The sequence below is a fragment of the Kwoniella shivajii genome, chromosome 9, assembly GCF_035658355.1.
Source record: "Kwoniella shivajii chromosome 9, complete sequence".
In the NCBI taxonomy this organism is placed as follows: domain Eukaryota; kingdom Fungi; phylum Basidiomycota; class Tremellomycetes; order Tremellales; family Cryptococcaceae; genus Kwoniella; species Kwoniella shivajii.
Window position 1 is genome coordinate 758,274 of NC_085916.1, and position 16,451 is coordinate 774,724.

General features: G+C 43.9%; 6 protein-coding genes across 6 annotated transcripts; 2 read left to right on the forward strand and 4 right to left on the reverse strand.

Moving 5' to 3' along the window:
* Window positions 1–929: 929 nt before the first annotated feature.
* Window positions 930–3,752, reverse strand: IL334_006603 (uncharacterized protein; the record flags this gene model as incomplete). Its single annotated transcript, XM_062938302.1, has 4 exons — window positions 930–2,748; window positions 2,807–3,122; window positions 3,197–3,497; window positions 3,555–3,752. 4 exons carry the CDS (start codon window positions 3,750–3,752, stop codon window positions 930–932), a joined length of 2,634 nt encoding a protein of 877 aa, XP_062794353.1.
* Window positions 3,753–4,582: 830 nt separating this feature from the next.
* Window positions 4,583–6,604, forward strand: IL334_006604 (uncharacterized protein; the record flags this gene model as incomplete). The annotated part of the gene is made up of 7 exons (XM_062938303.1): window positions 4,583–4,763; window positions 4,832–5,265; window positions 5,327–5,436; window positions 5,496–5,784; window positions 5,844–5,996; window positions 6,062–6,233; window positions 6,306–6,604. 7 exons carry the CDS (start codon window positions 4,583–4,585, stop codon window positions 6,602–6,604), a joined length of 1,638 nt encoding a protein of 545 aa, XP_062794354.1.
* Window positions 6,605–7,194: 590 nt separating this feature from the next.
* Window positions 7,195–8,534, forward strand: IL334_006605 (uncharacterized protein; the record flags this gene model as incomplete). The annotated part of the gene is made up of 5 exons (XM_062938304.1): window positions 7,195–7,611; window positions 7,705–7,991; window positions 8,070–8,319; window positions 8,392–8,453; window positions 8,522–8,534. The coding sequence occupies 5 exons, from the start codon at window positions 7,195–7,197 to the stop codon at window positions 8,532–8,534; spliced, it is 1,029 nt and encodes a 342-aa protein (XP_062794355.1).
* Window positions 8,535–8,712: 178 nt separating this feature from the next.
* On the reverse strand, window positions 8,713–10,024 carry IL334_006606 (uncharacterized protein; the record flags this gene model as incomplete). Its single annotated transcript, XM_062938305.1, has 2 exons — window positions 8,713–9,757; window positions 9,816–10,024. The coding sequence occupies 2 exons, from the start codon at window positions 10,022–10,024 to the stop codon at window positions 8,713–8,715; spliced, it is 1,254 nt and encodes a 417-aa protein (XP_062794356.1).
* Window positions 10,025–11,534: 1,510 nt separating this feature from the next.
* Window positions 11,535–13,205, reverse strand: IL334_006607 (uncharacterized protein; the record flags this gene model as incomplete). Its single annotated transcript, XM_062938306.1, has 2 exons — window positions 11,535–12,912; window positions 12,976–13,205. 2 exons carry the CDS (start codon window positions 13,203–13,205, stop codon window positions 11,535–11,537), a joined length of 1,608 nt encoding a protein of 535 aa, XP_062794357.1.
* A 405-nt stretch (window positions 13,206–13,610) lies between these two features.
* IL334_006608 (uncharacterized protein) lies at window positions 13,611–16,319 on the reverse strand (the record flags this gene model as incomplete). Its single annotated transcript, XM_062938307.1, has 1 exon — window positions 13,611–16,319. One exon carries the CDS (start codon window positions 16,317–16,319, stop codon window positions 13,611–13,613), a length of 2,709 nt encoding a protein of 902 aa, XP_062794358.1.
* Between the last annotated feature and the right edge of the window lie 132 nt (window positions 16,320–16,451).

A 16,451-nucleotide genomic window follows, 5' to 3' on the forward strand; every position in this document is an offset into this window, starting at 1 on the left:
TTTCTGATTGCTTGGTCAGGTTGCAACTAGTATGTATGCTGACTATATGGCTGAATACAGAGTTTCAACGTTAAGCTTACTATACTCTTCTTCCGTGCTGCTTCGGATTCGATTTTGTATTATGATTGATTTTGATCTTGATTTTTTAACTTCTTTGCCCACTACGGAGATGTCCTCAATATACGATATATCCGTCCTTTTCCCCTTTATCCGCACATCCGTCTATCTTCTCTCTATGTTGCCCAAGATATATTCTACACACGATACGATATTAATGAGGAAAAAGCCATATGAGTATTAGTGGGATTTATCGATCGATATACGATGACGGACAAGCGGAAGATTCTTTTTGCAAAAACAAAATCAAATCGCGCATCTCACCACATGATCTCCCGAGTCAAATTGCTCGCAAGTTGTTTTCGCTTGCCCCGCCTAAACGAGCCAAATGATTAATGCTCGTATATCTAAAGTCGAGATACTTGCAAGATATGGCATGCGGATATGATCAAATGGAATCAGAAAGATTATAATAAAAGCAGCTTTGCAAATACTACCTTGCTCCTGGTTTGAGTGACCAAGATGGGGAGTATGAACATGGAGAATACCCAGTAGGAACTTCGGACATATAGGTACTCTCCCTTTGTCGTATCAAGTACCCGTATTTTCATGATATCTTGCACCACTCCTCATCATTGTTGCTTGCATGACTTCTCTTCATGAGATTCCCGTCGACTTAATCATTGATTGCACAAAGCTGCGCGACTTGTAATGTCCCATTGAATACATACGTCTTGTACTATATACTTTTATTCCCAACTGATTACTTTTCCTGGACCAGCCAGGAAATAACAACTGATCCGCCATCGTACCTTCTAAATTTGCTGAGAGTAAAGACAGTGTTTTCCGAGCAGTTTCGCACTGGCCAAGATTTATATAGCTTGACCACTTTCGGTAGAATCCTCTTCATTTTCTGTTACGTTTACTACCCTCAACATACTTGCTCTTCTCTCGGTGTTTACAGGACTTCCGTTTCCAGCTACGTTGCCTGGGATCAAACTTCCACTTGCTCTTCTCATTCCTGGTGTGTAAGAAAGAGAGATATTCTTCTGAGTAGGCGTAGTTTGACCACTTGATAAAGGTGAATCAGAAGCTGCTGACCCTCGTCTACCTAATCCACCTCCTGCAATCTGTCTGCTGATAGGTTGAGATACTGATCTGTTGCCTTGATTCTGGTATTGATTTTGGGTTTGGAAAGGAAGGAACTCGGGTCTTCTGATGGAGGGAGTTTTCACAAGTTTGATGGTTTCTGAAGCATTAGAAGCTGTTGAAGGTCTTCGTTGAAATTCTAATGGAGGGATTGAAGGTACAGGTGAGATAGGTCTTGGTGATTCGGAGCGAGGCATCATACCAGTAGAAGAGTAATTGACATTTGAGGACGCTGAAGGGTGAGCATGTGATCTTAATTGAGCAGTTGGGGAGATGGATCTAAAAGCAGGTTTCGTCTCCAGTTCTTTGGCTAGAGATTCCCAGCTTTGATCATTACCGCCTTGAGGCGCTGATCCACCGATTGCAGAGGAAGAATTAGGGATCATAGCGGGATAAGCAGTTGACAGATTGTTGACCGATGGTGTAGGTGGTGCCGTAGCCGGTTGAACCATCAAATAAGGGATCAAGGTTTCTTCGGGGCTGGCACCTAGTCGACCAAAAGGAGGCGGGGCGACGGAATCGTCACCATAAAGCATTTCAGGTGTATAACCTTGAGCTTGGGGTACAGGGAAGTCAACCATTGGAGCGGAAGCAGAAACAGCAGCGTGATCGCCGAAAGGAGAAGAGTTGTCGATTGATGAAGGGTGGAAGTTTGAGCCACTAGAGGAAGGTTGATTGTGTTTTGACTCGTCGAGTTTACCGAGGCCAAAATCAATCTCTTCCCAATTCATCTGTCTATTTTCTTTCGCTTTCGGACTTCCGGTTCCTCGTGTCACTCCACTTGTGACGGCTATCATCTCCCTTGGTGGGACGTAAGGTATATCATCTTGATCATGGCCTTCATCTGAATTTGATCTACTAGAAAGTCGAGTCACCATTCTTGTCAAGCCAGTAGACAAATCAGTGATGAAATTACCCTCCCTCTCATTCGCATCTCTTCCAAAGGGGAACTGAGTTTTGGTTCTTCTCTGCGAGAGGTATTGGGAGAATAATCCACCTCCGAACGCTCCTTCATCTTCTTGAGATGAGAAAGAGAAATGTCTGGCCATTCTTCTCTTCTTGATCAATCTCATCCTCCTTCTTGCGAGATACACGATCAGAGGAGATAGTATAAGAGCGATAACAAGAATAGGTACAGCGATCGAAGCGATTTTCTTTCCCGACGTTCCCGTTTCTGACGTGTTGTTTTGTGCAGTAGAGATACCAGTAGCAACAGTTCCTGTATTATCGGTAGTTGATGTTGAGGCTGAATAAGCAGTAAGCATATTGTTATTCCATTGATTTTTCCATGACCATGAAGAGCCACTTGGGTCTCTCATATCAAGATAGTAAACATCCGATCGAGGGCTGCCGGTTGAAGCAAGTCCGAACGCAGTAATCATCACTCCTTGGTCAGTCATGACGGATGTGTGGTATGAGGCGGCTGATGAAGAAGGTGGTTGGAGATTGGAAGGGGTAGACCAAGACCAGCTTGTCGTATTGAGGAAAGCTAAAAGGTTGGAAGGTGTACCATTAGAGTCGGTGGATCCACCGTGAAGGATTCTATAGCAAAAACAATAAGCGTTGTCCTGTTGTTCGCGATACTCATGTCATGACTTACAGAATGTCTAAAGCAGGATGCGCAACCAAACTGGCTCCAACTCTACCTGAAGGAACGTCACCGATAGTCGTTTGAGATGTCCATCCATTTGTAGAATCCCATACGCCAACAGTGGTCATGTCAACAAAATCTCCAGAAGATGTTTGACCTCCAGTCAAATATATCTTCCCATTTAAGTCGGTAGTGAGGGAGAAATCTGACACGGCCTGAGATGAGCCGGTAAGAGAGCTCGGAAGGCTCCGAGAGGAAATAAGAGAAGAGGAGGAAAGTGGTAAGGAAAGAACATCCGCAGCTGGATAGGAATGAGTCGAGGAAGCTAATGGTTATAAAATAAAGTCAATTCTGCTCGCTTTCCCTGTCGCTTTCTGATTATCCCCATTATAAACTCACCACAGACGTAAGAGTCGGCAATACCTCCAACCACCATCATGTCCTGTTTACCACTTGAATCCTCGACATAAGCCGCACTCGCTCCTCTTCTTCTGAGAAAATTGTTGGGATTGGTAGATACCCATCCATCATCACCATCTAGGTCGAAAGTATGGGTTGTTCCGTCCGAGTCACAAGAAGAGGTTATACCTCCTGCTACTACTAATGAAGAGCCATCAGGTGTGGCAATCATAGAAGCGAAGGCGTGTGGTGGGAGACCTTCCGAAGATTCAGTGGAAAAAGATGGGTTCGTTGTATTGAGCTATACGATGTCAAGGTTGTCAATTCGTGAACGAGATTGGTGAGAAGTAATACGTACAGGAAGGACCAAAACCTCATTTGTGATCTGACTACCTGAAGTAGGAACTTCTCCTCCCACTATATACATCGCTTGTTTTGATTTGACATAAACGGCTTGATGACCCCATCGCGCAGCAGGGGTTATGGACAATACACCTGGTATTGAAGCTAGAATAGCTGCATATGCAGCTGGTGTTAAGGCAATCTTTCGATTCATCTTGATCTTTTGGAAAACGTTCCTTGAGACGACTTGAGGAAGAGAACGTTTAGCCTCTTCGAGACGTATAGGAAGACTTATTGAGGAGCTTTACTGGCCTGCAGTGTGAGACTGATCGATGAGGGCGATATTGATGAGAATAGGACGATGGATTAAGAGGATTGATCAAACGGAAATAATTGAAAACAAACGTTCAATTTTGCTCAATGTAAAATCAATCGACTTCGAGCATCGTCAACCATTCATCCGGTCTCCTCCTCAGTACATTATTCTCAACTTCTTTCCTCTCCTTTCCATGACAATGGTCCTCTCAGCATCAATAGAGTTCTTTGCAGCCATCTCAACTGATGATGTATATCAACTGCTCGTGCATGCTGCAGTGGTAAATGATATATTCAGGGTAATTTTGGTAGATGGCTGGAAGTGGACCACCTCCACACCACTCTTCGAGTCATCGGGTCAAGCTGCCACGTTCGCCACTTTGAGGTTTGACGTTAATTCCCGACGGAGATATGGACAATCAGAAGGTTGAGAATTCTTTATTTGTTACCTCGTGTTTCCTGTATTTTTGAGAAATCAAAAGTTGGAGAAAAGTTCAAGTTTGACAAAGTTCAACCTAAAATATTTGCTTGCGGTCGAGCTTTCTCAACGTTCAAACTCATCAACGTACTTCCAAAAAACCTATAACTAGCTCATTATAGGTAACTCAAAAGCACTTAACAGACGGCAAACAACCCTCTAGTGCAACTCAATCAATCTTCATTTGCGTTACAACTGATTGTCGTTCAACTTGAAGTCTCCCTATCTTTGAACACTTCTGAACATCAAATATGTCTGAAACAAAACCCGAGGTAGAAGCTACTGCCGCTGTCATGGAGGTGGATGTCAAGGAGGAAGCTGCTCCCGCTGTTGAGGACGTCAAATCCGCCTCAGAACTTGGTCCCGCTCCTACTGTAGAAGGCAAAAGCGAAGAGGAAGTCCAAGAATTACTCGAGAAAGCTGCTAAGCAAAGTCAGTTCATCTTCCGATCCTACCCTTCTCAGTTTACGGATGAAATGCTGATAAGTGTCTTGATATAGTCTGCTTCTACTTCTCCGATTCCAATCTTCCTGTAGACAAATACTTTTTCTCACTTACCTGTTGTAACACCGAAGGTTGGGTCCCTATCAAGACCATTTTAACTTTCAAGCGAATGAAGGAATTCCAAGATCTTGGGATAGAATTCGTCAGTTACGCTTTAAACAAGAAGATTGCAGAAGAGGGAATAGATCCTTTAGTTGCTTTATCTACAGATAGTGCAAATGTCAGAAGAAAGAGACCTCTTGAACCAAACTCCACTGCATGGAGCAGATCAGCTTATATCAAGGGATTCGGAGAAGATGATGAGGAGGGTAACAAGCAAGAGAAAATTGAGAAGTACGTGGATCAATTTGGAAAGATCAACGCCGTCAGAATGAGAAGAGCAGATATAGAAGAGAAAGGTGCTGCAGGTAAAGGAAAGGGTAAATTCAAGGTGAGTCACAACATCATTTTAATAGGAGTGATTATCGAGCTGATGACCCACGAATCTGAAGGGTTCCGTATTCGTTGAATTCTCTTACGAACAAGATATGAAGAGCTTCTTGGCATTATCTGAAATTCCCAAATTCACAGAAGATGGAGAAGAGATGGTAAAGATGTCCAAGTGAGTATTCGGAGCATCTGCTCTGACGAAAGAAGCATAGCTAACCTTTGGTTTCGCAGGGACGAGTACGTAAAGATGAAGGCAAAGGAGAAGGGTATACCCGACAGCGAAATCTTCAAGGGTAAACACGATGGTGGAAAGTCTCGAGATGTTGGACGAAAGTTCAATGCTTTCAAAGAGATGGACAAAGCTAAGAAAGGTATCATACCTTCGCTTGCTAAAATTGGAGACGATGTAGCTGTTGTCGGAATCAGACCTGGATTCACAAAAGGTGCTAAAGATGGACGAAAGAGGGAGAGAGATGACGAGGATGGAGATGACAGAGATGGAAAAGTTGCTAAGAAAGAGGTGAGATCAAGATACCGTAATTGGTCATAAGTGAATATAGCTCAAGTGAACTTTTACAGGACAAACCTCTTGTTATCGAATACAAAGGGGCCACACTTGAATGTGATCGAAAGACTGGTAAAGTACTCGATTCTTCAAAAGTACCTTTCGAGAACGACTCTTCCATCAAATTCATCAGCCACGGCGAGAACGAGCAATGGAAGGAACTCAAAGTGAATTTTCACTGATTTGCCTATATACCGAGCGCGACAGAGCTGACATTTCGTCTTACCAACAGGAGCAAGTCGCAAACATCATCTCAAACCCTTTCCTTGCTTTTCCTCCTGGATCCAAAACCGGTACTGTTGCCAGCAACGACAACACCATCATTTCAGACGATATACTCACTAAACTCAGGGACGCAAAGCTCCTTTTCGGTGGTGTCGAGGTAGAATGGGCTCGAATGGATGGTGAGCTTTCTTCTGCTGGCAAATGCCTTTCCTCATCTTGATGGCACTAATGAATCTGATTCTACATTGTAGAGGAGGAGCAACGAATCTTTTGGACTACCCGAGCCAACTTCCAAGGAAAGGTCGCAGCAGATCGACTTGCAGAGGCAGAAGATAAAGGACGAACTGGATCACGAGATTTCAAGGGTAATGGTCGAGGTCGAGGTGGTAGAGGACGAGGTGGTGGTCGAGGTGGTCGAGGTGGAAGAGGTGGCAACAGGGGTGGAAGAGGTGGTAACAGAGGTGGACACAGAGATAATAACAGAAACGCAGAACAATCTTCTGCTCACCCATCCAACTCAATGCCCCCTTCCCTTGGTACTGGTGCATAGATAGCATCGATTGGATTCGTTTTTGGTTTTTTTCGTTTCACGTTCTGCTTACTCAGATTCACAATCACCTTTTCAGCGCAGCATGATTAATTTATTCTTTATATTTTCTGCTTGTTAACCATAATGTGTCACATGTAAAACACAATGCATTACGTCTCTTTGTGATCTTTTCTGAATGAGTATGCCTGTGTCAAGCAGATAAGGACATAGGAAAGCACACAATATCACAGGAACAGTGCCGTTTTAGACTGTATCAAGAATGGTTTTTATCTTCTTTTTCCTCACCATCAATTCACACTTCACGACCTATTCAAGGGTTTCTAACCGACGTGCGCTCCTGATCAAATGCTTGTATTCACATGTATATATGACGATGAAAGTGCGTACATCATACTTGCAGTATAGACAATGTTCCGCCCTTCGCTGCATGTGTAGAAGTGATCCATACTTGATGAACGATGATTCCAGCATATGTTTAAAATCGGTCGAAAATACCTCATTTACTAAACGGGAAATTGTCTACTTTATCATCTGTGATACCTCTTCATTCATCGCTTCCACCAGAGTCAATATCAAGAGGAAAACCAAGGATGTTCATCGCAGATGCAGGATCATGGAATCCTAAAGGAAGACCATTACCTGGAGGTGGAACCTCGACGGGTTTCGAGTCTAAACCGCCTGCATTACCCATGGATCAACTCAATCTCCCAATGCCAGACTTCTTAGCTATGGGAGGAAACACTTTCAGTACAGGTAAACCAGGAAGTACGTTTCCGAAGACAACTCAGAATCAGGCTGTTACGAAGAACGTTTATAGTCAGCCCATCGATGTTTACAGTAATGTGCAAGGGCGAACAACTGATAATGAGAGTAAGTTGGGCTATCCACCTAATTGGGGATGGGGATATGACTACAAGAAACCTTCTTTGATGGAGAGAATATTCGGAAGGAAAGTAGATTGGGACGAAGAACAATATTATAGTCATGGTAATCCCTATCAACCAGAGGTGAGTCATCGGTTGTTGTGTCCTTCATTGCTGAGCAGCAAGACAGGAGGGGCTGTTTGTGTTGAGAAGAGTCTATTCTGCTTTTACGAGCAGATCAAAACACCTCATGCTCTATATCCAACGCCACAACCTTCTTCAGAGATACCGTTAAGACCTCATTATCCGAAATATCAATCAAGGAAATTCGAACCTAAACCATTCCCGGTAAATTACGATTATTTGTCACGTTCAGATCGAAGAGTGATTTTCAAACAAAGACAAAAAGAAGAAAGAATGTGGAGGGAAGCAGAGAGACAACAGCAGAAAATGTTCAAAGCGAGACTCAAAGAGTATGAGAGAGAAGAAAAAGCGAAATTGAAATTGGAGAAAAAGATCTTGAAGTGAGTTTGTAGGCCAACAATTTGGCGACACCTTTGCTTCGAATGAGCCGAGAGCTAATCATATGTCTTCTGGCCTAGGGAACAGGAGAAAGAAGCATTATGGCATTATCGACATCCATCCAAACCATATCCGATACCCAAACATGGTCCCTACAATACGGTCCGAAAACCGCCAACCTCGATTAATCCAGTTGCAGAACCCAACGAAGATCATAATCCATACAATTTCATGCTTCTTCCAGCTGCTGAATTCGGTGTGAGAAGACCTTTTGATCCTAGACTTGGTGGGAATGAGAAATGGCCTAATATGAGTAGGACGATGACACATGTGAGCCACAATATCCCCTGCTAAAAGTGAACTAAATAATAGGCACTGATAAGCCCCCAATGCGGTTGATAGGCAATTCTCGATATGAACAAGGAAGAAAGGTTACACGCGTATCACGCTTCCACCATACAGACGTGAGTGAGCCTTCGGTCTTTGATTTGGTTCAATGTCCGTGACGAGCTCAATGCTCACTTGGATATAGACCCAATTGGTGAACTTTGGCATCTTTCGTAGATACGTCAGAGGTGTGTTAGTGCGAAAGTGGTCCGGAGATAGGAATAAGCCCAAGAAGGACCTGCTACGTGTTGAGCAGTATATGCTTGATTCTTGGAAAAGGGGTTGAAGCAAGCAACTTCCATCTGTCATCTATTGTAGCAAACTCTTTGCATAACGTCAACAGAGGCTCTTCGGATTTCTGCGAGGTCTACCCTCAATCTCGGAAAAATCAACTCCAAACGCTAAAACGCACTTCACGCAGTGACATCTCCATAATGGTAAAGTACTTGTCGTCCCATCTTCACTCTTTGGACCAGCTGTGATAAACGTTATCGGGTAATAACTATATTGACTCTTTCCTCGTAGCTTCTCGAGACGTGCAGTGGTTGCCCGTCTTGAGTACAAGACATCACCCACATCCTTCGCTGCGATTGTAGTCGCGAACTTGCTGCCAGTTTCATCACTGTGCTCAGAGATATTGATCTTAGAATGATCAATAGTTTTGACTAATGGACCCTCGCACAAGAGGGTCTCCATGTCTTCGGCGAATACGGCGGAATTGGTCAAACGTTGCTCTGACAGAGGTATTCCTTTCTTCGCATAGGCATTCGATGCTCTCTGGTTTAGATCGGAAAAACGTTTGGCTGTTTGTCCTGGCTCGGAGGCATTCATACGAAGAACGGCAATACCGCCCTGAATTGGGTTGTTGCTCATCCTCAGTCTTTTATTTTGAGGAGCTGATGACCCATCGTCCGAATTTGAGACCACTGATTGGCTATTGTCTCTAATACTGTCAGGAATTAAATGGGAAGAAAGATAACGATCTGATTCTTCTACAAGCTCTTGCGCTAATATATTCCTTGCTTCGGAGTTTTCCACCGTGGGCTCTCCGGTAAAGTCATACAACTCGTACACCATAAGTCGTCCAGGCTGCTGCCTCCCAGGTCTCGTATGATCACCATTCCAACGTCTTATAGCCGTTGAATGGACGCTTGCTTCGTTGTCCATACGCAAACCGCCCAATTCATTGACACCGGAATGCGAAGCTTCAAAGCTACCAGTATAGAGTGTCTCAGCGGGCCTAGTGTGTACATCACGGTACAAAGCTTGAACGTCATCGTTGAAACGTTGAGAGTGACCCGCCAGGGTTGGATTACATCCCAATTCTTGTGCATTGTAGTCATGATGAGGTTGACTACTTCCCCATGCTCGAGGTTCAAAGCTGAAATAACAGATTGAGTGAACCTATTCGGCACGTATATACGATCCAAGTCACTTACGTTTGTGATACACCGGGTGTTGGTATCCCACCTGAGGCTTGACTCGCTGGTAACTGTGAACCAACTCCAGTCAAGTTACCTTGAGTTTCATTATCGAAGGTCGCATGAGTACCTGGATCAGGTTGCGCGGTGAAACTTTCTGGGCATTCTCGAGAATCAATGAGTGCATTGAAGAGTGCTTCAAGCGTTGTATCTGGCTGAGTAGACATACTGAATCAATCTTAGAATCAGGGGTTGTGTATCGAGTGGAAGAGACTATGAGTATTCGTCAATAATCGTAATGTGAATTTGATGTAGATCAGACAAAGATAATACTGCGGTTATACTGGGATCTGCGTGAGAATAGGTTATGTTCTTACAAATTGACCATATATCCCTATTGCAAGACAGTCGATCTTGGCAGAAGCAGAATCGAGGTGATTGTCAAAGGAGCGTATTTGAAAGGACTTGCAACACAACATCTCGACCGGTCTCTTCGAAGACGAACCTCAAACTAATTCCTTGAGGTCCTTCAATCAGACTTCCTTTGATGAGCAGCATCACTATTGAGGGATCATATGAGCTTACCTCTACATTACTGGTCTGACAGAATTGACATTGGCTAAGAGAGAGAGAGCTGCCTCAATCCTGTGACCACGAATGAGCTGGCACCCTAATTTGGCGACGCAGGCACGAATGATTCACCTGGGATCGAAGATACGGGCACATCTGCAACACGTGTTATTACCATTTTGACTCCCCCGACATACTGCATGATATACAGGGAGACGAACGGTCAGAACAGACAAGGGAGACGACTGCTTCATGCGAACGCAACACCGATGACTACCGGGGGTAGCCATTAGCAAACAACAGTACCAGCTCACTAACTGACCAGAGTCTTATCTACCTTTATATAATTCCATAAAATCGAAGACAGACAGCATCACTGATGTTCTCCTTTAGTCCCCCTCACTCCCAAAGCTAGCCCGCTCCTCAGCATAACCAGTGTATCGGTCTTCCCTGGAATTCATTCTCCGAGACTTTGTTTGCTGGTTTATGGTGGAACGCCACGAATCGCCATGCTCGGAGCACATTATGCCTCTGTTGTAGAAACTTGTAGCTAACCAATAACAGACAAAGGAATTTTCGTGTCTTCCCTTTCTTTTTCCATTGATGATCTCCGTAGCTGAAAGGTCGGACTGACATCTCAACAATGGAGAAGTAAATTGATCGTCTTCAGCCGTAATTCCAGCAGTGATGTACTGCACAAATCGATCGTCAGTCTTTTTGGTGGATAAATCGAAAGCTTTATTCCACTTGTAGATTAGGATGTCATCAATACTCTTTGCTTCCAATTCCGTAAATGTGCCATCACTGTCTGCCCCAGGGGTAATTGTAACCTTGTCCTCATCAATGATATCTCTCCACGCTTGATCTCGGCACAACCATTCTCGTTCTTTGTCCGGAATGCGAATTTTGTAAAGTCCTAGACCTTGTATGCCACTTTGCTCCACGACGCTGAGCTCAGAGAGTCGTCTTCTTAAGTCCCCGTCGTTTGCTTTATTTGATTCCAGAGCGTTTGAATTATCACTTTGAGCTGTGCTCCTCTCGGACAGATCTTTCGTTACTTTGGATGTGTCGTAAGGCTGATCACATGTCGAAAGTCGCTTATCTCTGAGAATTCAATAAGTACTCAATTTCCGCCTTTCCTAGGAATCTCTGCTCTGATGAGTGTACTCACTGCGGTAGATGACCTCGATCACTATCCCCCTTGACGCTATTCGAATGATCTGTTGCGTTCTTGCGTTCCCGCTTACGGGAATTGCAGTAATCTACAGCTCGGTAAAAGTCACCATGTTGTCTGCAAGCCGGTCCGTCCCTTATGTAATCTGTAGCTATGCTTGGACATTTCGAGGAGTCATCGGTCTTAGCTTTCCATATTATACCCGAACTTCGGATCAATTCTTGATTTGAGAGAGCATTCTCGCTTGAGAGAGCTGGCCCACCGAATTCGTCTTGGGTCCTCGCTGCTATCATCTTTCTTACCGATTTCGTGGCTGCACACTTGAGTAATGGTAAAGTACGTTCTTGTTCAGTTCTTGGACCGGCTGTGATCCGAATGATCGGTCTGTACTTGTATGCGACTCCATCCCTACGTAAAACTTGGTCTTCAGATGCTTTTGCAAACCTTAGTACTTCGGCCCAGTCCGTCGTCTCCAGAACCGTGGCGAAAAGGGTGCCAGCTTCATCTACGTAGGAAATGTTCACCTTATCTCGATCAACGATGTCCGATATAGGCTTCGAGCTAAGATGTGTTCTTACATCCTCGGATAGCAACAATCGCCTTGACATGTGCTGCTTGCCCTTCGGTATCTTACACTTGCTATACCCAAATGAAGCCTTCCCATTCACCTCAGAGAATCGTTTGAGGATATCTACGGTTTTGCTACCGGGGACGTGGAATTCGGCAGAATCTGTTGCTTTCCTTTTGCTGCCTGATTGATCTCCGATATTTTGAGCGGTTGATGCTCCAGATATGAATACAGAAGAACTGTCATCTTCGGTTGAGATTCCGATTGGTGCGTTTTTGGCATTCGCTGCGAAAGGGTGATGCATTGTAAGAAGGGGATAATTGGAAGTGAGCGCCTTCTCAGTCATCGGAGAATAGGCACTCGTACTGAAAGCGGATTGATGGGAAGTATCACGATATTTAGAGGCAAGATGCTCATCGATCAATCGATTACAATCCCTCATCAGCTTGTTCACATGTACGGGGTCGTCCTGCTCCCCTTCAAAAGGTTCACCAATATATTTTTCGCCATCCCAGGTATTTTGTTGCTGACCAAAAGGGATTCCCGGACTTGTGTAAAGGAAGTTGGATTGTGGATCAGCGTTACTACTGTCTGCCGTTGTGGCAAATGCAGCAGAGTTTGGGTGGCCAGAGAGATCCTGACTGTACTCGTGTCCGGTTCTTGGCTGAGAATAAGGCAGTAGACTGGAATATGTGTCATTATGATACTCGTTGTTACGTATTGAGCGAGAGTGTCTCCCCTGAGGAGGGATCATGTCGCGAGAGTAAAGCTCTGCGGCACTCTCGATTGGTCGAAATGGGTAGCTAGAAGATTTGTATTACTCAGAGGTCTGCGTACCAGACAGGCTAGTCAACCCGTTCACTCACATTTGTGGATCACCTGATGACGGTCCAAAATTGCCTGGTAACTTTTGATAAGGAGCCAAATTGGCGTGATTTGTAGTCATGTGACCTTGAGTCTCTGTCTCATAATTCTCACGATTACCTGGGCTAAGCTCTTGGGTGGGATCTCGTGAACCTGGCCGTGATGCTGATCCTTGGAAGGACTCAGAATACCCCTCAACATGGGCATCGAGGTACGTGGGCGGTACAGGCATACTGTAAGTCTTGTTGATGTGATCAAGACAATATGTTGGGTTTATAGGAAGATTGTGACGTGATATCAATAAATCAGATGAAGCTTAACTCGATACAATAAGCCTGTTATTGATAGGATAATGGGAAGATTGGAATTAGCTTCTGCTTAAATACGAACTGTAGGGGACTCTGAAATGGTATATCAAGTCACTATCTCAGGGAGCGAACCTGTGGTGAGGATAAGAAGGATAGACTGTATGAAAGGACGATGGAAACCAGTGCTTCACTCGCAGTTTGCACACAAAGGTCGATCTGGACAGCCATCCATTGATCGCGATATACGTGACCTCATTGCTCTATGTAATATACAACTAAACCATACAATGTTCGCAAAAGCCGATTTGTCGCCGCTACAGGTTGGCAGATCACATTGGCTTATTTCGAGATTCTCTTAGATTCCCAAACCGTCCCTGAGGCTTGTACAAATCTTCGTCCGGGACTTCTTCCACACTCGGAGATTGGTAACCTGAGGAGCGTACGGGATTATTTTGTCTATTCAGTGTTTCATTGACTTCAACGTCCGCAGCAGCTTTAGCACGGTCATGTGCTTCTCTCTCTGCCTTTTCTTCTCTAGTCTCCGGGCGTTGCGTATTGGCTCCGGGCTGGGGTCCATTTTGTTGGGTGGGGGCAGGTGCTCGAGGTGGAAGAGGCGGGTACCTTCCTGGACTAGGGGGAATACTGAAAGGTCCTTGGGAGTTTTGGGGACCTGGACCTGGTGGTCTGGCTGGATTTCCAGGACTGGGAGGAGCTGGAGGAGGCTGGAATGGTCCTTGACCTCCTGGAGGAGTTGCAGATGGTCGGACAGGGGGTTGCGTTTCATAAACAGGTGGAGTATGCCATCCATCATCGTTTGTTGGACTTGCGTTACCTCTCTGATCTGGTGAAACGTAATTCAACTTGATCCCTTTAGGTACTTTTCCTTCACCGGCCGTTCCAGCAGTACTTTGATCAACGAGGAATACGTTACTCAACGTATGTTGTATATGATCCGAAACATTTTCACCTTGTCCTTCTCCAGCAGACAGCGTCAAGAATTTGTCTATGTCATCTTGGAGTTGTAATTTCACTTGGATATTAGCTATCGATATGAAAAGTTTCAATTTCACAGGTTGGCTTAGATGACGTGTAGGTTTTTTTGTTCTATCCAATTCATGCCTCAATCCATATTTGGGATTTAGGATGAGTTCTATCGTTGAACCTTGCTGACCTAAGGGTATATAAGCCAGAACGAGTATTTCCAAAGCTGGATAACCATCAATTGTCAGAAATGTTGGATGTGGTTTAATCATATGTAAAGGTACATAACCTGCTAGATCCAATGATCTAACATAATCAGCTGAAGTGATTTGTTCATCTATCCCTTTCTTGCCTTTGAATCTGTGTAGTGATTCTCCACACATATGCCATGCTAACCAGAATTTTGCAGGTGACAATGTACTATTTTTCGGAGTGAGGGAAGCTTTATCCCATGTATATTGTCTATTTTTCTGGAAAACAATTTCACCAGGTGATAATCTAGTCAAAACTTTTCTGAAAGAAGATGAGCCCATAGCTGCAATCCATCTATTTGGTACTTTACTTCTGATTTTTTCAGGTAATTCAATGACGATCGGATCTCTTGTTATCAACATCTTTTGTGCGATTGAATGATCAGGTGTTGGACTTGATAATTTGCTACTATCGACACCTTTGACTGTCCAACCAGGTCTAAAAATCAGTCTACGTCTCGTGAATGGATCTTGATCAATCACATCGTGTTCTGTTCGATCTAGAGATTTGACGATGTCGACATGGAACATTCTAAAAGCTCCACAAGAATCTAAAAGTCTTCTGGCGTATTCACGTGGTTCTTCAATATCTTCGTCGCAAGGTAAAAAAACAGTTAGATCTAATCGAAGTCCTCCATTTTCTGACATTGCTTGTGCACGCATTGCTAATCCAGATAAATCTAATCCCACGAATAAACGCTGTACTTTATTTAGATATCCAAGGTATTCCATCCAACCTAATATATGCGATATCTTTTCTGTTTCAGGATCATTAGTCATCGGAACGAATTCATCATCAATAACCATATTAGTGTCATAAGCTTTAGCTCTCATGGTATCTAAATACCAAGCTAATGTCAACTTGTACGAGAATTCAGGTGCGTTCATATCGACACCAATATTCTTGGTGAAAGCATTAAAATCTCGATGTTTATCCCTCTTAGGTTTTCCTGGTGTCTTCCCTATTTTTTGACGTTGTTTCATTTTCTTCGATAATGCGTTTACATCTTTTCTGGTTATATGTTTGGCTAATTCTGCTGCGATGTTGACCGCCACTTTAGGTATTGAACCGAGGTGATCATCCCACGAATCCTGTAATGCCATTCCCCATAATTTCTGATCACCAGGCTTCGCCGATGCAATTTTTTCTATGTCTGCCATTATCTTCAATAGATCAGCAGGCAAAGAGAGATTTTGTTTGTTGGATAAAGCTGAAGCTGACCATCGAATTGGGTTAGGTACACCCTTAGAGGGGCCTTCAGGCTTTTTTTCTTTGTGTTGATACGGTTTATCACTTTCATCAGTCAAACTACTAAAATCATTCCATTTTCGAAAATGTTTCGTAATTTCAGTAGGTGATTTACCTTCTTGATCAACCCATTTAATGCCATTCTTTTTCGCGGTATTCGGTGAAGGAGGTAAACTATCATCCGGACCTCTTTTCCTGAAAGCCGATCTGGTAGGTGAAGCAGTTCGATGATCTGGTACTGCACTAAGTGGAGGTACAGTATTGGGTTGTTCCCATTCAACTTTTTTTTTCTTATCCTTCTTTTGCCGTTTGTCATTCTTGGGATCGCCTGAATATCTTCTGTCATCATTTGGGTTATCGGGATTAAATCTATCCTCCCCTCCTTGTTGATGCCTCCTCGCTCTGTCGCTACTAGAATCACCATCACCAGCGGAAGCAGAACTTTTCTTCCGTTTGTTACCGAAGAAGAATACATAGACTACCAAGACAATGAATAAGACGATAACAATCGATCTGGCCGATCCTCCTGAGCGATAAGTCTGTACCCGTGGTGCCATTGTTGAGGGAATTTGTCCGATTTGTCTGATTTGGCTATTCAAATAAACACAATCGGACCTGCCGTTTCTGGATCTATAGTACGTTAATTGATATGAACAGTACATTCGTTCTATTTATGCTCGATATCGTAG